This window comes from Tenebrio molitor, chromosome 6, assembly GCF_963966145.1.
Source record: "Tenebrio molitor chromosome 6, icTenMoli1.1, whole genome shotgun sequence".
In the NCBI taxonomy this organism is placed as follows: domain Eukaryota; kingdom Metazoa; phylum Arthropoda; class Insecta; order Coleoptera; family Tenebrionidae; genus Tenebrio; species Tenebrio molitor.
This window is the reverse complement of record NC_091051.1, coordinates 9,774,681-9,796,987: the sequence shown is the minus strand read 5'-3', so window position 1 is coordinate 9,796,987 and position 22,307 is coordinate 9,774,681. Positions and strand designations below refer to the sequence as shown.

The window sequence follows — 22,307 nt, the reverse complement described above, 5'->3', positions numbered from 1 at the left end:
TGGGGCAAATATGTACAGTTCGGTTTATTTAATTCGCAACCCGGAACTTCCTCCATGTGACCCAAAGAGATGTAATCCCGCATGAATTGCACATAATCTGATTTTAGTGTAGGCCTTTTGTTTAGGTTTCGTTCCAGATTGTTAAAAAACTTTACAGCACTATCGCGGTTTGACTTGAGAATTGGAGGATCATTTTTTAATGGCAGTTTAACAAGAAACTTTCCGTTTGTTTGTCTGCACGTATTTTGAATAAAATGTTGCTCGCACATAATCTCTTCATTTGAAAAGCATTTTTGTTCGGAAGGGTTGCTGCATTGTTCTAGTTCGAAGAATTTTTGCATCTGGTTCTCTAAAATGTCGCTTACCGACGTTAGAGAAAGCGAGCAGGTGCTTGAGCTATTGTTATTGTTCATATTTAGTGACCCACCCGCAATGAAACCTAAATGGGTATTTTGCAGCATTAGTTTGTTATGGTTCTTCAGTGTTATTTCCTTGCGGTCTTGACATAAAAGGTTCCAAAACAAATCAGCCCCGATAAGTAAGTCTACTGGTGCAGTTTCTAAGAATTTCGGATCGGCTAGCTGTAATTCCTTTGGAATATTTATTGCAGACATGTTTATGGTCACCAGGGGAAGATTTTCGGTTATTTTTTCCAGAACAAAACAACTTAAGTTCGCCGAAAACTTATTGTACTGAGACTTGATGTTTACCTGGACGGCCTGTTTGATGTTCGTCGAAATTTGACCAATTCCGCCAACGGTTATATTTACGGCTTTCTGCTGTAGACGTAATTTTTTGGAAAATGATGACGTAATATAACTGTTCATGGACCCTGCATCCAGGAGAGCTCTACATTTATGTGACTTATTATTACGATCTTCTATGAGAACGATCGCGGTTGATAACAAAATAATTGATGATTGGGACCTCATAGAATGAGCGTTTAAACTTTCTACCTGTGCTGGTGTTTCATTGGTTTGCGTGATTTGTCTTTCTTTGTGAAGCAGCGTATTGTGGCTTTGATTGCATTTACGGCATTTGAATTTGGACTGACAGTTGTTAACAAAATGGTTGGTTCTTAGACAATTAAGACATAACTTCAGGTTTCGAGCTTGAGCGTTTCTTTCCTCTACATTTAATTTTGTAAATTCATTGCACTGAAAGATTGTATGATCGTCATTTTTACAAAATGTACAATGTAGTTTGTTTGTGGCAACATAAGATGTAGTGCTTCGTTTTTGTGACATATTGTTTTTTGCATTATTGTGATTCGGATTGACGTTCGATTTGGGGTGCAATAGATTTAAGGATTCCAACAACTGACATTTCTTTTCTAAAAATTCGATCGTTTGACCGTAAGTTGGAACCTCGTCGGTTAATGTAGCCTGCCATTCTCTTGCAAGATTGTCGTCTAATTTGTCCACAATTATTACGACTAGAAGAGCGTGCCAAGTATCAATCGGTACTTCTAGCTGTCTTAACGCGGCAACATTTGAATTCAACGTATCTAAAAAACACCTAAGTGACGAATGCGAGGCTTTAATTACTTGGGGTGCCTTTGTGATGGCTATTATGTGATCGTGAACGATCAGCCGTTTGTTGCAGAACCGTTTCTTTAAGATATCCCACGCTACATTATAATTTTCTGATGACACCGTTAATGACTCGACTGCTCGCAAAGCTTCACCAGATAAACATGATCGCAAATATTGGAAACGTTGACAGTTGTTTAGCATGTTGTTTTCGTCTTCAATAATGGATTTAAATGAATTTTGAAATGACAACCATTCCTTATAGCAACCAGTGAAAGATTTTAAATTTAAAGTTGGCAGATTCAATTTGATTGATTGATCACGATTAGAGCAATGTGAATTAGCGCTGGAACAACTACCGTTAGGATTCGCTGTGGCCGCAGTGTGCGGTGGAGGCGTCGTTTGTCTAATTTTTGTTTGAATTGATGATAATACATCGAGATACTTTAAATCAATTTCGTCGCGGTCCTGAGTCTGTGTCTCAATCGCCTCTGATGAAAGATCGAGTGATTCAATTTCAGTCTGTACCTCGTCATATTCTTTGAATATTTGTTCGATGAATGTTTTTCTAGTTTCTAGTGGAGACACATCATTATCATTTGATTGAAAATTAGACACAAAGTTCTGAATACGCGTAATTCTAGCTTTTAATGAGGTTCTTTTCCTTTTTAGAGCCTCTAATTTGGCAATTGATTCATCTAATAAGGATGTCTCGGGCATAATGATTGATTTGATTTACGTGGTCGAGATGAAAATTTGCGAAATTAGGAACAATAGAAGAAGTCGTACGTAGTAATGCAGTTTGGAAGGGAAATTGAAAGGATTGAGAGCCACTAACCTTTGTTGATGTCTTGAGTGATGATCGCTTCGCTGCTACCCAATTCGGTGACTATTCGTGCTGCCCTTTTGCCCTTGCTGAAGGTGACGAAATCGTTGCTGCCCTCTGGGTGTCGAAACTGTTTCTTGAATTGTTGTTGTATTACACTTGTTATTACACTAGACGACCGTCGTGTGATATGGATTTAATCATCCGGCTCGAAGGACCAAAATTATGAACGATTAATCACTGTTGGGTGGTGATATTAGCCGTTCAAATGATATAGTCGTCTTTGTATAACTACTTAAAAACTTTATTGTATGACAAAATGTTGATGTACAAGTGTTAAGTACCAAGGATAGTGGTAGACTCTCGTTTTTACCGCTATATCTCGACTTAAATAAGGGTGGGTGATTTCACCCCTCTCACAAAGAAAGTAGGCAGGACTACCTGCTACAGTACCTGTTTCTAACAATAACGTTCAAAATTACATTATTTTGTACAGTTATGACGCCAATAAAACGGACATAAAAGTCTAGTGGTTTGTTCAGTGGCACAAATCATCATCAGAAATGTGTCTCTATTGACTAATTATTTAAAAGTTGTAAATATTGATATTTAATAAAAAATGCATAATTGGATATTATAATCACTCAATAAACAATCGACAATAGTTGTTTTTCAAATTTCAATAAATGAACAACTGCGATATTTTTTTAATAATGCCCCAATTGTAATAGATAAAGAAAACTTGTGTTTTACTTTATATTTAATAATTAATAAACAAATGTAAGGGTAAATGTAATTCAGAAATTAAAAGAAAAATAGTAAGAATGTTAATATTTTCGATTTTTTTGTTTGTAAAACATTTCGAAATTAACCGTTAACCGTTTCATATTTTATTAAAAAATTCAACTCAGGGACAGAGACCTCATGCACAAAATGTGTTATTACAGTTACGCACGTCTTGTACATGTCTTTCAAAGTTATTTACGTCAGTGCAATAATTCTGTGTTCTCTGACTGCGACTTCGACATGCAATTCGTTTTCGTGAGGATAGTCTTCATTATCTACACCTAAATTATTAGTTTGCAACATGTTTTGAGCACAATACTTGTAAAACTTAAAAGTTGACTAAATAACGAACACTTTAAATCCAACATTATTGTTAATTCTCTAATGAGTTAACATGCCTTTCTTTGAATAAGTACTGGAAAGTTATCCTACTTAAAATATCAAAAATTAACAAAGAAACTATTTTCAGTTCTCTTATTGACCGAGTACTGTCTGTAAGTAAATTATTATTGATTATTGGTATTTATGTACCTAAATCGTAGACACTTCCTAAAAATACTCTGCAACAATATTGATAGCCTTGCTAATAATTATGTATTAAAATTTATCTTGAATTGTTTCTCAAAAATCTATTTAAGACAATTGTAATTTTTTTAAGAAAATTAGGGAATACAGCTAAAGTCCATTCAAAAATCAAAAAACCACCACCTGTTGCTTTAGGTTGGTAAAATTTAAAAAACCCTAGGTAGATATTTTTTTATTCTATGTTGGTAACTATAAATTATGACATTTACTTGATTCAAAATAAAATTCAATTATGTACTTTGAATTTCGTTCATATTGTTTTATTAACAGCACATTTCATTTATTTATTGATTCTTATTATTTTTACTTAAACATGCCCAGAAAAACAAGACACTTAATAAACATTTAACCTCAAAATTACAAGTCTCACCAAATTTTACACTAAACAGCGTTGCCGATATGCGACGTTGGTGGTTTTTTGATTTTTGAATGAAATTTACATTCTTTTTACGATTATTATCTATCGCCATAGACATGTTGTTTTTAACAATAATTTTCTTTTATGGAAAACCATTTTCGTCTTCAAGTTTGTAATTTCTCAAAGAATTATTAGTATTCTTGACTTAATGTTGAAAAAAATATTTTTTAAGAAGCTGAAACTGCCTAAAGTGCTTTTAAAAAACAGTTTTCATTTTGTGATTATTTTTTTTATTATATTATAACATAATTACATAAACATTTTTGTTTTATAATACAAAAATTTCCGATAATATTGCGGAATCTGGAAAAGTGCCCCGAATGCTTGCAGCGTTTCCACGTTGAATGGCAAGGAAAATTCTCTCGAAAAGGAATTTCTTTGATTTTGAATCGCCTGATTCCGCGATAAGTCGGTCTCCGATGACATTAATGAAATCGATTAATTTTAACAAATACATTACTTTACATTATTTTTGGTTACCTATAATAAATTGGGAAATATAAATTTCCTCTTTTCTCTCTTGAAGTAATAGTATTTTACATTACAAGCCAGGTAAAATGGTTTTTACTGGCGAATGGAGGATATAACTGACGAGTCGAAGACGAGTCAGTTACCTCCTTGAGCCAGTAAAACCAGTTACCTGGCGTGTCTTGTATAATATTTTATTTGTTACTAAATTGTAAACAACTAAATAAAATTAAAAATGATCAAATTCTGTTTTCTTCCAAATTATTGCTCAAAACTCAGAAACCTCAGAAGTACAATTACTATGACAACGCGCCGTTTGTTCAAATTGTTTATTTCCGTCAAGATTTTTTCTCAAATGAACGTGCCAGAAGAAATCAAAAAGGAAGCTATAAACGTGGCTTCCAGTTTACTGCCAGCGAAGTCTTTAGCAAGATATGAACGAGAATATGAAGAATTTAAAAATTGGCAGAAAAACAATAACGTAACTGGTGTAACGGAAGACGTTCTTTTGGTGTATCTTCACCAACTATCAGACAAATTTAGCCCCAATTCTTTGTGGTCGAAATGGTCCATGTTAAAAAGCTGCCTGGAAATTAAAGAAAATGCTGAAGTTCGCAGGTTTGTTTTCCTATTACAGACGTTGTCAAAAAAGTGATATTTTAACTTGACATTTGTAGATTTCATAAGGTAATTGCTTTTCTCAAGAGAAAGAATGAGCGTTACGTGCCGAAGAAGGCAAGGATTTTAACAAAAGAGCAAGTGGAAAAATTTCTTGTTGAAGCTCCTGATGACTATTGGTTGTTATATAAAGTGATTACAATTTTTGGAATTTTTGGTGCTTGCCGGTGTGACGAGCTTCTCTCGTTGACGGTGAAGGACGTAGAAGATGTTGAGAAATATATTATCGTCACTTTACGGAATACAAAGAATTTAACAACAAGGAGATTTACGATCACAGATGAGGGCTGCAGTTTTCAACCTTGTGTTTTGTACAGAAAAAATGCAGCTCTTCGTCCTCGTCAAGCAGACCAATTACGTTTCTTTTTAACCTACCGTAATGGCAAATGTATTTCCCTCAATGTTGGCCAGCACACTATTGGCGGTGTACCGAAAAAAATTGCAACATACTTAGGGCTACAAGAATCTGAATTATACACAGGTCACTCATTTCGCCGATCAGCAGCAACAATGGTTGTGGATGCAGGTGGAGATATTTTGACACTAAAACGTGCGGGAGGATGGAAAAGTAGTGGAATTGTGGAAGGTTATGTGAATGATTCTATCAATAAAAAAATTGAAATTGCGAAAAAAATGTTTCCTGGACGAAACTCAACAGATGTGGCTTCCACTTCGACAAATGTGGCTTCCACTTCGGGAGGTTCTACAATTAATTGTCCAATGACGAGCGAATTCACTTCCGCTTCAGGAATGTTCGACATTAGCGGAAATTCTAATTGTACATTTAATTTTAATTTGTATGAAACAAAGAAATAAAAATGTTCAAATGTTAAAAACGCTACTATCCTTTCCAAATTTCAAATTTCTCTACTAACTTGTTAAATTCATAACTGGTCTGCTGTCAATTTAACGCTACTAGCCAGTTAAAATGACTTTTCAACGTCAAGTGACAGTTCGAATAAATGACGTTTACAATTTAGTAACAAATAAATACATTATATGTTTTGTCGTGTTCCAAAAATTATCTCGAACTCCTCACGAGGGTACAAACATTTGAAATCAAGTTTTCAAAAACTCAGTACAACAGTCAAAACAATGACTGTAATGGTAGTGTTAGAAAAAAGTGTGATAACTAAGTAACCTGATAGAAAATACTAAATATCAAATAATTTTTTGTTAATTGTGCTCCATTATTAAATTTTCCAAAAAGGGACTAAAACAGTGAATAAGCTTAACGCAAAGTTTCGCATGGATAAAAGTAATAGCCCATTATAATTATTACAATGGAGTAATTATATGGATGTAAAAGGCAGGTACTTACACATGTCTATCCGTTTATGATGAGCAAAATTACTTGAACGATAGGGAGGGCCAGGAGAAAACAAGTCATGCTTCAGCTCAATTGTACGTTACGTGCATGAAGATTGTAATTTTTGTAAGATATAACCTCGTCTCTTCGAAATAAACAAAATAAACTACATATACGATAATGTGTTCGCTTCACATATGGGCATCACAAACGTACTCGATCGACAAACGAACAACGAAATAATTTAATTTTTTTTTACTAAAAGCGATCATAATTCTACGATTTTAGATTCAAATTAACTCCTAATGACGCTTTTTTCCTGACCTCTGCGTGACCGCCAATACTCAATAAGCGTTCGAATTATGACGCATTATGTTTTGCATTGGGGCAGACAAACAGAAAAGAAATTATACAGCGTGTATTAAAAATGGCGCATAATATTTATATCACGCGAATCTACGTGGAATACCAAACAAAAAATTCCAATTCGAATTTGGTCTTAGACGAATATTTTTTAAATAATTATTATCAAAAATGACATTAATGAATATCCTTGTTATTTTCTGACTTTACGTAAATTCGAAAAGTGACTCTAGCTTGATTGCGATTTGCAATAGATTTAAAATCTATAAACAGCATTTTTTATAATGAAATTAAAAATAAAATGTCTAAATTTGATTGTTAATAACTCCATGAGCGGAGGGTTAAGAGTAAATTGGTACTAGAGTTTTTTGCTTCTATTTCATCATAGAATCATGTGGTGTAAATATTATGCGCCATTTTTAATACACCCTGTATATCAACAGAATAAAACAACGGTTTAAAACTTAACCCCACTGTATTAATATGTGTGGGTATTAATAAGTATCGGGTCAGAAAACGTAACGACATTCGTAAATCGATTGTCCTCCCCCATTGTACGAAAGGCGACTGCCTTCCTCATTACCCTAATAAAATAATGAAACGCAAACATGTCGTTAAGCTTATGAAACGGGGAACTAGCCAATGAATACGGTTTCGTTTCAATGTCGGAAGCACACACCGTGAAACTTACATTATACAAAACACACCCCATTCCGAAGGCCATCTTTATAATATTCTAAACATGTCGTGACGATTGAACATTTTTTTTTATTATAATCATTCAATTTCCACAAAGATGACATCAAACACATGTTTTAAAACATGCAACAAAGTGCAGTTTCGCGGAATCGCATGCTAGTGACACTAGAAAGCAGGCAAAACTGTCTTCCGTTAATTACACTTGAAAATTGTTTTACACGTAATTTTTTAATTGCGCGAAACAGATTGTGACACGAAATTGCAACGTTTCCGCTCAAAAGTACCATCATCAATCAGATGTTGGACGCTGAAAATGCGAAGAGTTCCATCGACCTGTAAAGATCCCCCGAGTGGATTTTTTCATGCGGAAATTTGCTAATTGTAGGTAATGACCATCTTTTATTATGAATTTCAGCCGGAGATTAATGAATTAAACGTAAGTAAGTACGTAGCCGTCGGGCGAATTCGAGATAATTATCTCGAGAACAAAAAAATCACTTTAAGAGTAAATTGCAGACACCATTCACGGCTCGGATTCACATTACAGTAGCGTCGAAATCTGCATAGAATGCCGCTGTAATTGACGATTTACCGATCTAAACCACTTAATAATTTCCGTTCGTGAACAGAATGCGATTTGAAAACACAGACGAAAGTTGGTGCAATAGGATTTTTGTTTAATTGTTTTGCCCCACAAAATTTTGCAGCCATAAATTCCTTCAAATCATTACCTTCAAATAAAACCAAAGTCGTTACAATTTTATTATTTCGCTGTTGGAAACAAGCCAATAAACTTTTTATTAATGTGCATTGTTTTTGTCTCGGCCCAGCTTCCTCGGCTAAAATGTTAAAGCTCAATCTGGATAGCCGAAAGAAATCAAGTTTGTAACATTCCTGGCATCTGTTGTGTCATTTTAGTGGAAGCAAACGTAGGTATTCACATATTTTACATTCCACGAATAACTTCAAATTTACAAATATGTTAGTATTAATTAAACAATTTTTAAAATTTGACGTTAACATTTTAATTTATGAGTTCACATATCCATCAGTGCTGGCATACGTTGTATTAGTGTCTTTGAGGGATATCTGAAGTAAAACGAGATCCCATATGGTTAACAAGATCTTAACACATGAACGATATTGTGCCCGTAGCAATATTTCCTGTTGTACGCCCTTATTTCAAGTACCATACTAAAACTTGCATGAATCTTAAAAATTATTATTCTCACTATATAATCACCAGTTTCTTCTTGTCTTGTCTTGTTTTGGTAAAAGTGAAATTGGGAGGTTTTTGATTTTTCTGACAGCATGCAATTTTCACTTAAACAAGTACAAAGTGTCTATAAAAGAACGTATATCAAGAGTCCTGTGGAATTCGAATATATTTGCTTTTTGCCGCTCTGCAGCATATTGTGGGAGCAAATAGAAAAACAGAGGTTATGTCCATTAATGACATTAATGAAGACTGTTGTAAGATAAAAAGTAATTAGAATATAGAAAAACGAAGAAAATCGCAAGCAGAACAACTCAAACGTCGGATTCATAACTGACACTAAGATTAATAATTTGACATTTGATTGTTGACATCTGATGTGACAACTTTGACACAATAAAATTATAGCGCTTCACAATTTCACCGGATTCTTCATATACATTCTTTTAAAGACATTTTGTACAATGTTTAAACGAAATTCTAAAAAAATATACATTTGTTAAATGATTTCTGCTTAAATTTGAAATCTATAACTGTTTCTCATTTACACTGTTTTTCTTTTGGTATTTCAGTAATTTAAATTAATAATTTTTAAAGCTAGACACGTCGATTCCGTTATTTTATAATTATTTATCTTACCAATAGTGAATAATTTACAAAAATTTGGCTACAAATTTTATGAAAATAGGCAAAAGATAAAACCTATAACGACAAAGTCACGCTATACTATTCCTTCTATAAAATTCGAGCAAGGCTACCTTTACAAAAATAATACCGTGGGAACCAATTTTCAATAGTTTTACGGAATTGACCTAACTCAAAAATGTAGAGCTATGGTGCCGAAAGTTTCTAAAACTATACGTTTGTATTTTTGTTGTACACATGTTTAATAATAGTATATTAAAGAACGAGTTTTATAAGGGTTGATTTGGCGCACGAGTCCCAAGTGTAGAAAACGACCCGTAGGGGAGTTTTGTATGGGACGAGTGCGCCAATGCCCTTATGAAACGAGATTTTTATGTTATTTTTTAGAATTTGCACCATTGTTTTAATTTTTAAATAAAAAAATTAAATTTTCAAATTCTAGGTAATTTTGTATTATGTAATTGGTAATTCAAGGTAACGGATGCAACTACATGTTGTTTGGTGTAAATGACAATAATACACTGAAATATGTATTGATAAAAATGTTCTTAAAGATCTCTTAAACTACGAGTGCCATAAACGACTCCAAATTGAATACAATAATAGACCTATTAGAGACGGAGCTTCTAAAACAGTTTTATTAGCCTGTTCTAATAAAGTTATGTTGATAAACTACATTACCAAATTTTGGGAGCCACGAAATATTGGTAATTGAACGTCTGTGAGACCAAAGTGGTTTTTTTTATTTTTCTCGGGTGTTTGTTATGAAGACTTAAAGTTTGCAATAAACGTAATATAGGTAGTATTTTCCTACAAACGTCCAAAAAAACTTATGCGGAAACCATTGCAGCAAGAAGACAATGCGTCTACAGTAATATTTTTATATTTATCAATCAGTTTAATTAATTACTTGTACAAATGATGCGCCGATCGAAAATGGTGGTTTGAACCAATCAAAGTATCAGAATAGCACAATCCAGGTAACTCGATTTTTTTTTTAATTGATCGCACGTTATTTGTTTTAACAACTGAAAAAATTCTTCGGTTTTTGAATAAGAGAAAAGAATCTCTTAAGAAATGGATTAAAAAAGGTCCTCAGTTCTTCAAAAATGGAATTAAAAAACTATTTGCTACAACAGCGCAAACTTCACATTCTGACATGTTTGCAAATTATAAACAGGGTATCTATAAATGACTGTCTGGTCCAGCTTGCTATGATAACTTGTCAAATTTTGAATGTGCCGCTTAATACTGAATGTCGCATTTTTAGGTTAGGTTGTTGGTTTCTCGCTACACAATGCTTCTTGAAATGTCGTAATTCGCCAAAATGTTTTATAGGTAGGTAAATAATAAATGATTTTTTTTTAATTTGCATCTTCATAACGTACTTTTCAATCCTTTTATTTTTAACACACTAAAGGAGTTTTTTTCGTTCTGACATATTAAGGTTGGATATTTTAGCAGCTACTATATGCGCTAGAATCTGATAATTTCAACATTCCTGAATAAAATTGGTTAAAACATTTAAAAAATAAACTATTTTAAAAATGTGCAATAAATTATAAAATAAATTGTAAAGTGAAAGTTTCAGTATTTATTCAGTAGACACATTTTTCTGGATACAGTGAATACCAAAGTTTGATATAGGTACTTGAAATATTTTTTCCCGTCGAGCTTTTCAAAAATGACTCGGACAGTTAAGCCAACTTAAATTAACATCAAAATTAATTATTGTTTGTGTGGGATGACTTAATGCCGTAAATTGCTTGCTGTCAATAATACGTAAGTAAAATATTTTTTAAAATTATTAAACTTATTTTCACTGGTGCAAAATAATTAAAGAGATATTGCGGAAAACGAAACAGTTATATTCCGGATACATAAAATTTTTATCACATAGCTAGATATCATTATCGAGTCTGAATAATTCATTGTTTTCAGGAATGAGATTAGATCTGCTAAAATGTGTTTACTTAGGCTAATATTAATAAATCAACGTCGGAAAAAAATTAAAACTAAACAATGTTTTCTTTGTTTGTGTTAACTAATGTCTCCTTTTTTGACATTTTCATTCGTTTTTCCCAGACGCTCTAATAATCTCTCAAGCTGAACATAAGTATTTGATATTATCTAAACAAGCAATTTTTTACATAAATACTTCATAATCCTTAAACATTTTAAATCATGCCAATAATAAATATAAGTTTTATTCCAACTAAGCTTATACTGTTCTAATTTATTTAAGTTATTGATTGTACCTACTGTTTTTATATTTTTACTTTTTTCCATGTATATGCAAGTGTCTTTAAAAATAAACATTAAAAGCATTAAAAAATATCTAGCACAGAATATTTTATTTTAAATTTTTTGAATACCTTGGATTTGGTAAATTTTTTGTTATTTTTGCGGCTTCGTTTTTAGTGAAATTGTAAATTGGAGAAATAATTGTTTATCTAAAACGTTAGGATGCAAATAACCTCCGAAATGTCAACGACACAATAAAGAATAAAGTTTCTGGTAGTGACGAGTGAATTTTTCGTCGAAAAAAAAAGCAGGGTGTGTCATCGCGGTTCCAAAAGTTGGTGGTTAGACCGCGAGGTGAGATTTGTGATCGTAATGAATGGTTGCGCCTAAATAATTCCCGCTTCATTTAATGGCTATGATTAAGGTGATGGTTATCGGAAGCGTCCGTAAAAAACAAAGATCTTAATCGAACCGGCGATGTGTAATTAAAATCTATAACAAATCTCAGGATTACGTCTGAAATCCTATCATTTATTACGAATTATGGATATAAATAACAACGAGCAAGTCGTATAAATTGTGGTCGGTTTTCAGCAACAATTAAGTGGAAATTTATGGCGGCGTTTTCGCCCTCTCGATAACAATACGGTGTGTTTCAAGAACGATTACATACTAAATAAGAAGGTTTATACCCGCCAACTGTTCACAGTGACCAGCCGTGATCGGTATCACATTATCAGATATGCTAATGCAAACCGAACATTTATAAATACTGAGCTACTTAATTACAATCCGTGAAACCAACGAGATTTTTTTTACTAACAAACAGACGTGTTAATATCGTTTGTGGGAGGGTCAGATTACCAAATTTATAGAATTCTATAAATCCGAGCTCATCTGGAATGCACCGGTGAGCACACCGGGCCGAGTTGCATACTTTTTAAGCTACATTTCAGATTGAATCTGATAATGAGGTAAACGTATCGGAATATGAAATATTGCAAATAATAACAGAGCATTATACATTTAATCCGTTTGTTCGTGTAACTGGTCTTCCGTCGTTTGTTCAAAAGCAAACCATGACGCGCTTCTGACAATAAGAACTGAAGTCAAGTTGGTAATTATACGGATAAGTACATCGCGATTTTGCACAATGAATATTATTTAGCAATTACTTCCAAGAAATTTTTTTCCACTTAATCGTATCATTAAATTGTCTATTGCATCGATAATAATGAGCAACTGCAGGCTTCTGGGGCGAGAACGAGGTACTGGTGCTAATTTAGAAAAGAACTAAAATTATTTTTAATGGATGGACAATCAAAACTAGTACGACTTTTATTATCTCAATTTCGTAACGTCTAATCAATTTGTCTGCTTCTAGAAGTCATCTTTACTGAACAATCGTTGCAAACATTGCACAATAATTGCAAGAGTCTCTGTACAATGATACACGAGTAAGTTTAACAACTTTCGAAGTAATTGAGTCAAGCACTGCCATACATTGCAGTTTCCAGTTTTATGTAAATACAATTACAAATTACTAGTTACAAACATGATTATTTTATAATAGGTGGAAAATTAGAATTCTTTAAGTCTCATTTTTTATATTTTTTTATATTTTTTTAATTATCTGCTTATTACCTCAAGTTACAAGAATAATGTGTTGAAATAAAATAAACAGTCAGATTTTAATAAATGATAAAATCTACTAAAATGCATTCACGTTGTTTTAGCATAATGGGAGGCCATGGAAATTTTGCATTTAATTTGGTAGAGCGTAAAGCTTGAATTAGGTTATGATTTTTTAAATTTGAGGTTATAAATAGCGTCAATGTATAGTGCATTGTTGTCACATTTACTAGTTTGCAATAGATGAAATCTCAAACATCGCGGGAAATTCAGCAACATGTTAGCTATCGGGTGTTTTTTCAATTTTACCTCGTAGTAGGCGTTGAAGAGTCGATTGTGAACGCTGCGCTCGTGTAAAACGTAAGATTGAAACAGCTGGTCCGCGATCTGTAACTCGTGTAGTGGGTTCACAATCGACTCTTCAACGCCTACGATGAGGTGAAATTTAATAAAACACTTTCGGACAGTATGTCCAACGTTAAAAAAAAATAAATCATGGCCTCCCATTATGCCAAAACAACGTGAACGGTGTTTACTTTGTATTTTATTTAACAAAATCGAATCACTGGCAAAACATTGTCATGACAAAGAAATATATTATTTTTTATAAAGTAAAAAAGATGTATGTTTTTGAAAATAATATCCTTTCATCGTGAGAAATGCTTCAAATGACCTTGTCGAACCGTTTGTAGACATTTCAACTCCTTAGATTTGAAGTGTTTTAATACTAAAAAAGCCCTTCAACCGTTTCTATAGAGATACACAAGACGCGATTTTCGACCGCTTGAAGATAAAGATGATTTTTTTTCAAATTTCAAATCTAAAATGCCCTCTTGATTATCACAAATTTATTATAAATATTAGATTTGCAGAACCAAACTAAAATTAATCAACTGAATGAAAATTAGAAGTAGTTTAGAGAAGGAAACACGTATTATGTGAATACAAATAGATAAAAATCTAAAAAATAGCGCTGGTGAAAAAACAATTGTGTTGAATGAAGAGTTCAAGAAGTGAAGGTAAGAGGTTAACGAAACGACATCGCTTTTTTATTGATACTCAACAAAAGAGTCATTTTTAACACAATTTATTAATTGCCGTGTTACTTTATTAAATCGGTCTAGAAATACATCTATCTAAATTCCTAATCAATTTTTCTATACAGAAAGTTGGAGTATTTCTGCATAATTTCCTAAAAAACTGTTAATTATGTTTATGTAAATTAGCCTTTTTATCCTCTCACCCTTTTTTCAATTTCGCCTTACAATGCAAAATATAAAGAAGGCACATTTGGCATTTTCTTGCTCACATCGATCCTACTTAATAAATTAATAATCGAAAACTTAAGCTTTGATGAATCACCGATAAAAGAACAGTTTAGCAGCGAAAATTAATTTTCCTTTGTGTCGTTTCGACAACCGTTTCAGCCAATTTTCAATTTCCTCCAGTTTCGCCGGGCACAAAAGCCAACCGATGAAAGAGCAACCCATCGCCCATATATGGAAATTAAAACTTACCCAGCAATTTCGTGACGGCGCCCTGTTGTGTGAGCATATGCTGCGCCAGGTCATAGTGTCTTAAGCCGAACCTGGACAACTCCAAGAATCTTTGTTGCGAGACTAGTGACGCTAGGGGGTGTCCAGGTGCGGTGGCGGCGTTCCCGTAAAGCTCCCGCAAAGCTGACGGGCCGAGGGACGACGGAACGGTCGAAGATCCGGAAGTCGCCCCAGCTGGACTCGTGATCGTCGGCGATGAGGCTACTGCAAATCAAATTGAGTTGTTAAATTCCCGACCACCGCAACAATTAAGGAACAATTTACATTTTGAAAAGCGATCGTCAGGCGAACTCTGATTAAAGCCTCGAGGCTAATCTGCATAAAATATGGATTTTAAAGTGTCTCGACTGTTCCAGGGAAACAAATTTAAATTTATTAAAGGGCGAAGGGAAATCTGAAGAGATGTTAACAAACGCGTGTCGTCGGGCTAATTTGTTAACGCATCGATTATATCTCGGTGCATAAGAGCGCTAACTGCACCTGTTTCCATTTTTTGGGCAGGTAGCGGCACTCTAGGGGGCAACACCTTCTGCATTTTTTCACAGAGTGTAAACACCGGATTTACACATTGTAGAAACGTATAAATGGTCCGGGACCACCCCAAGACCAATTATCAAATTGGTTAATTTTGGCGGCCCATCTGCGTCTCCGTTATGAATTATGCGAGGCACATAAATCGAATAAAAATTTTAATTTGTCGTGACCGTTGTTTTTCAGGTATTTAAGAAACTCGCTCGATGATTGTTATAATTAATATTTATACTGCGTCGACACAAACGTTCTGCATTGAATTAAGCCCGCAAACCTGTAAATCCTGATAATTGATATCAATTAACGATATTGCGACCAACAAAAACCGTCACAATTAAAATGTCGATGCAATTTAAAAAACTCCATGACAAATTGCTCGACCATATAAGTCGCATCGATTTCTGATGAAGCATCTAATAATATAGATTCGAACCGATTGCGAGACATTTTTACAACAAATTTTTTTACGCCCCAATTTTTTGATAACTTGTTCGTGTTCAAGATGTTAAAACGTAATACTATACTCAGAAGTCGTCGGTGTTGGATTACGGATTTTTTCCCTCGACTCTGCTTCTTTTTCAAACGCTTTGCGGTCGCGTACGACAAAGAGTCGACCTAAGACAACCAATTATTCCGGTAAGGGTGCAGTTGCTCCGGGTTCACATAAATAATGTGATTAATAGTGCAAGACTTGGCGCCATTTTGGTAGTGGATGGATTTATAAAGTGTCGTTTGATTTGTTGCGCTCGTTTCAGATTATTTCTCACTTTGTTGATTTAAACCTGTTGCTACCACGTATCGAAACATAAATAAGAAGCGGGATTATTTTATGTCGGTATTTACCTGCCTCTAAGTACTTTGGTTAGTAATTCATTTGGGATTGATAAAAGGTAAATAGAAATCGTGGTACTGAAATGTACTCCTACTTAGTCTTTTTACATAAACACATGGAGATACTGGGAGTGCTACTCGACAAATGATAACTGAGTTTTATTTATTATTTGATTTAATTAACATTTCAATATTAAATACTAGACACAAGAATACAAAACGTGAAACAAAACAAAAATATCTTTTATAAAATAATTGATCATTTCCAATATCAAATACATAGCTAAGATTAAGCATAATTATAACTGTCTATGCTGCTTTATTCTTCTGTTATAATTTTTAATCTCTAATACTTTCACATATGAAGTTCTTATTACAATCGTTTATTTTCTATAAGAATAGGTCCTTTATCACATGGAATTATGATATGTAATAGCTATTTATGCAACGAGTTGCAAAATGAGCGTCTTTTTTGCACTAGACATGACAATTGGACCACGAGTGTCGACGAGTGGTTCAACATGTCGTGTGCAAAAAAATAGCCATTTTGCTACGTGTTTCATACAAGATTTTTTCTAATTTAGTTACGAAAAGCACACATTCTAATTAAAATCCTGTTTAAATCTACTATTTCAATAATTTTCCGGGATAATAATATGTACTAATGTCACTTTTTAACACTAGTGATAATATAAAGTCACTTTTTAACGCTAATGATAATATAATATCACTTTTTTGACTAGTTATTAAATGAAGCACGTTTGACAACTAAAATGACATATCACAATGGTTGCTTTTCGTAACTGAATTAGAAAATAGTATGTATATTATCTTATTAAGAGCAAAAGTTTTATGTGCTGAAGCAGACATTTCAGCCAAAGCACATAAAACTATTTTACTCCGAATAACGTAGATGTATTATTTTTTCTTCACACATTCATAACAAATTATTTAAGAAATTAATTATTAAGAATTTAACAAACCAGGAATTATTTTAAGGTAGAAAATTGGGTAGACTGATAAATTCATCTGGCTCGTTTTGGGAAAGCGTTATTATGACTCTAGTAGGATAAACAACGCTGTGAACAAAATCCGAGTTTTTTTTGTAATAATTAGGTATTCGTCTGTCAACCAGTTTTAATTTGGATAGATTTTGTAAGTATGTTTTACAATTATGTACAAGTTTCTTGATTAAATCTTATTTAGTCACTTCATCTTTCAATATGTCAGATTCAGAAACGAATTTGTTAAAATTTCAAAAATTTTGCTAGTTTACTTTATCTGCCGCTCGTCAGCGGAGATAATAACTTTATCTGCCACTCGTCAGCTCGTCAGATGCCATGACAATGAAATGACATTTTAGCATTATCAATCCAGCAGTATAATGTCATATTTTACTGACGTTTGATGAAAAAACATATTACAGAATCAGGCGATTCAAAATCAAAGAAATTCCTTTTCCAGAGAATTTCCCTTGCCACTCAACGTGGAAACGCTGCAAGCATTCGGGGCACTTTTCCAGATTCCGCAATATTATCGGAAATTTTTGTATTATAAAACAAAAATGTTTATGTAATTACAGAAGTTGTAAATTTAGATATTTTTTATTCTTTATTTTTTAGAAAATAAAATCTAAAAAAACATTTTTATGCAAAATATTTTATACTTACTATCTACGCCGCTTTTTTTACATTTATTATTACCTACGTTTATTAATAGATTTCGCTTTTAATTGTTTATTATAGGGAGCTTCGTTAATATCATGAGGTTTCAAAAATTCATAATTTGATTCATTTACCTATTCCTTAATTTATTACTTATGATTGTTATTATTTATTATTCATTTAAAATTGTACATACATACATGCAATCATACATATTTAAAATGTTATTCTTTGTTCTTAGGTATATTAATTTAAAAATAACCAAAAAGATGATTTTTGAATTTTGTAGAAAATTTTGTAAATACTGTAAATAATGTATCTAATTAAAATAAATATGTTCTTTTTTAATCGATTCTATATTTTTATAAATATTTTATCTTAATTACCTACCTGTAAAATGATAATGACTTAAGTCACAGTTACCTAATATCTGATGCAAAAAATGAGTCAGAGTTAAATCATGTAGCCTTTTGTAATTTAACTTTCAGAAATGTATCACCTCCACCAATATGTACCTATTCTTGGTTTTTATTTTCTTAAGATTGTGAATTTCTAGTTCTGTTACAAGATACAAGAAGTAGCACAAAATTGTCAATACTTTTGATTGTTTGTTGTTTTTTGTTATCAAAAATGAAGAGATCTTTTTTCTTTTCTTAATGATAAGAAACTGTATTATGTTGCAAAGAAGTTATTTTGTAAAATCGTATCTGAGTTTACTTTTTAATTAATTTTTGAACATTTTGACACAAGCGTCTGACAAAAAATGTAAATAAAATGCATTAAGCAAACAAACAAGACAAATTAACAGTTTAAGAAATATCTATTATTTGTTACCACCGAATGCTTTGCATATACCTACGATGCTGAAAACGAAACGGAAGAGTGTATTTAAAGACGCCTTTGGCCACGTCAGCCAAAATAATTTGTTGCCCATAGAAGTCACCTTTCATTTTAAATCTACAGAACTATATTTATCCATTAATAAAAAGTGATTGCTACTTTGCATAAAGATATAAACATTACTGTTTCTTCCAGAGCACCTGTACGTGTTCTTTGTAATCAAATACTTTCTATGACCATCTGCAGATACATTTTCGACAGTCATAGACCTATTTAAATGATTTATTCGAATTTGTTTCATTAATTTAAAATGCACATTTAAAATTGCACCTCTGGCACCACACTCATACCAACTCATCGATCATCACCAACTCCAAACATACAACATAAAATTTTTGTTTTGACCATTTAATAAAACTGACACCTGGAAATTAAATCATTAATTAAATTTCTCAGTGACGTAACTGGAACGAAACCGATTTTTGTTAATTGTATTAAGAGACGAACGGTACTTATTAAAATAAGTTAACAGTAAAATATAGAAAACACAATGCGCTTGCAAATTTTAAATTACTCAGGTAGTTGGAGATTTTATTTTTTTTTTTCGCTTATTCAGAGATCAGCCTTCAAATTAATTGAATTCTCTAGTTGTGCTTGTTCTTATAATTAAGGAACTTTAATTAAGGTTTCGTGATAGTACTTAAGTGCTGCACAAAGCAACAATTACGATTAATTTCTATAGTGGTTTCTGTTTACAGTAAGTAAGAAAGGAAATTTTTTAACGCAGTCGGATTCTTCTTTTTTAAGAGCACCTGAACACTTTTGTATGTATTGAGCATCACAATATTAGTGCTTTGTAAACAGTATACCAAAAACCAAATTCATTATACCATATAGTACAATAGAGTAACAGATATTGTCTTCAGGTAATAAGTGTAGGAAAGTTGAACAACTTGAAATAGCCAAGACAAGTTTTTGGTTTAAGTTTTTGATAAATATTTAAACTCTACATTGATTTGCTCGATCTACATAATAGTTTTAGAAGTAAAATGACTAATTGGAACAAGTTTAACATGCACAACAAACAACTGCAAATAAATAATTAATCGAAATTAATAAACAGCACAAGTTAAATATTAATCACTCAGAAAAATGTATTGACACGATGATAATTTATTAAACTTTGAGGTTAGCAAAAAAAAAAAACAAATAACAATTTTGTAAATTATCTCGCTCTTGGATCAAGAGGGTGTCTACATTTAGCTACCGCCTGTATAATATTTTTGAAAATTAAAATGTTGCTTTATATTTTTTGTGGTTTTCTTGTGCAAATATACGTTTTGTCAAAATAAACTCAATCACAAATTTTCTTCAGTATTTCTCTTTTTCACTTTTGTATAAAAATTACTTAAAAATAGTAGATAGGCCAAAGAGACATTTTAATACTATTTCGGTAAAATTATACAATGTTGGTTTCTTCTATAAACATTTATGTAAATGTAAAAAACAAACTAATGGTAGCTGATTTTTTTAAAATAATGAAAGCAACAACCTTCTTTTGGATGTTAATAAAAATCATTTTCCTAGTGTTTGTGCAATTCAGTTTACGTTAACGTTACGTACGGCTCCTGCAGTGTATTATTTATTTTTACGTATTATATGCACGGGTGTTATGTTTTTGTTTGTGTTTGAAAAATTATTATTTGTTTTGTCTGCAGTAACGTAAATAATGGAAGGAAACAGAGTAACATGAATGGAAATATTGTCTGAGAGCGAATCTGCTGTTACATAACCTATACGTGATGGATTAATCTTCTTTGAACAGTTAAAAAAGTAAGAAAATGTCAGGTTAGATGATGGGTTATGGTGTGTAAAATATCGTCAGACCATGTGCGATTTTGGTAAAACCTGACCTGTGGGCGAGAGCGGGATGGCCGTAGACAGGACGCTGGGCGCAGTGTTAGGGGCAGGCAACCCGACGGAATCCATTTTCCAGTTGACAATGGCGGATCGGGCGGCGGGAGCGACCGGAACAGGACAACACCCGGAAAGTCCAGGAACATTGGAAAAGTCGTTTCCGCTTCCCAACGCGTTTCCGTTGGAGATTAGCATTTTGTAAGCGCACTGTTGCAACTGTCCATGGGTGCCTCGCAACACTCGCACTTCTGATTGTGTATCACCGCGGTTCAAGTTCACTGCGCGCCAACAGAAAACCTTGAGAAGGCTCCCCTAGGTTGAAGAGGTTGAAGCTCATCGACTGCAAGCACAACACTGAATGAGTGCGCGGCTACCTGGCAGGTAAGCGGCGCTACCTCGAGCTCGGTTGGCTACTTGTGCTCACACGATAGGCAGGCTTGAACCCTCCTGTGCTCTGCCCACTGCCTTTGGTTACCTTTCAGCTTACACTCGGATTGCCTCCCGAGAGAGAACAAAGCTCCTCCGGAAGGACGACAGACGGAGAACGACGAAACCAGATGAATGATAAAACATCCATGGATTTATTGATGTATTACCTCGCGAGGCGGCTTCATCAAAGTGTCATATTTATGGGTCTTGCCGGAGCAACCCCTCGCGCAAATCGACAATTATCGACTCATTTACAATCACATGTACGCACTATACATTTTAATTGATTGACTCTTTACCCAACGCCTTATTTATTCATTCTGCAGACGCTACCGCAAACTCCAAATGTCATATTTCCCATTGTAAAGACCAACAAAGTAAACGTCATTTTAATACATATCTATTAAATTCAAAAATCTACAAAAGAAAAAATTGCAGATTTTTATCTAGCAACAAAGATTCAAAAGTCATTAATTCAAGCATCTAGCAAAAAAAAACCAAATCAATGAATACAAATTTTCTTGCTAAACCCTATATTCATTTGATATGATTTTTTAAATTCAAATGTAATTCAAATCCTAATTTTTTAATAAAATGTTTATCTTTGGCTGTTCATTTAAATTCAGTCGATTGTGAACATGCCACGAATTATATACTAAATGTTTTTTTGTAATTTTTATTTGGTAATACAGATTTAATTTTTTAGGCCTGGTTTCTTTGGTTAAATTTATTTATTTTTTTTTTTTAATTTTAAATTGATCACGGATCAGCCGTTTAAATCTAACCTCACTTTTTGCGTTGTTTGCTTTTTTACTCTGCAGACTGACGAGTGGTGCGTTCACAATCGACTCTTCAACGCCAACTTGAGAAGAAATTTAAATGAACACCCGACATATTTTTAATATGTAACAAATTACAAAATATTGAGACTCGTTTATTCAATATATCTTTCTTCAAAAAAAATCTACAAATGATTTCTTGTCTGACTTCCACGAAGCAAAATAAGTTATCCACTTATTACCCTGGAAGGACACTCACAGCTCAGATGAATGATAAAACATGCATGACTTTATTGATATTTTATTGGCTTCTCCGACACCGCTTCATCAGTGTCATTTCGATATATCCTCGCAGGATC

The 22,307-nt window shown here is 33.1% G+C and overlaps 3 protein-coding genes across 5 annotated transcripts in view; 2 read left to right on the top strand and 1 right to left on the bottom strand.

Annotated features, from left to right (window-relative positions):
• Positions 1-21,119, bottom strand: part of LOC138134199 (paired box protein Pax-6-like) — a 40,828-nt gene extending 19,709 nt beyond the window's left edge. For 2 of the 3 annotated variants that reach the window (XM_069052328.1, XM_069052330.1), the window contains exons 1-2: positions 20,737-21,119; positions 14,919-15,161 (exon numbers count right to left, since the gene is read on the bottom strand). In XM_069052328.1, coding sequence (XP_068908429.1) covers positions 14,919-15,161; positions 20,737-20,935 — 442 coding nt within the window. In that variant the 5' untranslated portion in view covers positions 20,936-21,119. The remainder of the gene's footprint in view (positions 1-14,918; positions 15,162-20,736) is intronic. The other variant, XM_069052329.1, reaches the window with a different exon arrangement.
• Positions 1-22,307, top strand: part of LOC138134197 (piggyBac transposable element-derived protein 4-like) — a 166,775-nt gene that overhangs the window by 54,369 nt on the left and 90,099 nt on the right. The window lies entirely within an intron of this gene.
• LOC138133837 (uncharacterized) lies at positions 4,676-6,274 on the top strand. Its single transcript, XM_069051800.1, has 2 exons — positions 4,676-5,233; positions 5,293-6,274. The coding sequence occupies exons 1-2, from the start codon at positions 4,851-4,853 to the stop codon at positions 6,107-6,109; spliced, it is 1,200 nt and encodes a 399-aa protein (XP_068907901.1). The 5' UTR covers positions 4,676-4,850; the 3' UTR covers positions 6,110-6,274.

What these genes read in the sequence shown, in the direction of transcription:
- LOC138133837 (XM_069051800.1), top strand. Translation starts at nt 4,851, where the DNA reads ATGATCAAATTCTGTTTTCTTCCAAATTATTGCTCAAAACTCAGAAAC. An exon ending in GAAAATGCTGAAGTTCGCAG is followed by an intron (nt 5,234 to 5,292) that starts GTTTGTTTTCCT and finishes TGACATTTGTAG; the next exon opens with ATTTCATAAGGTAATTGCTT.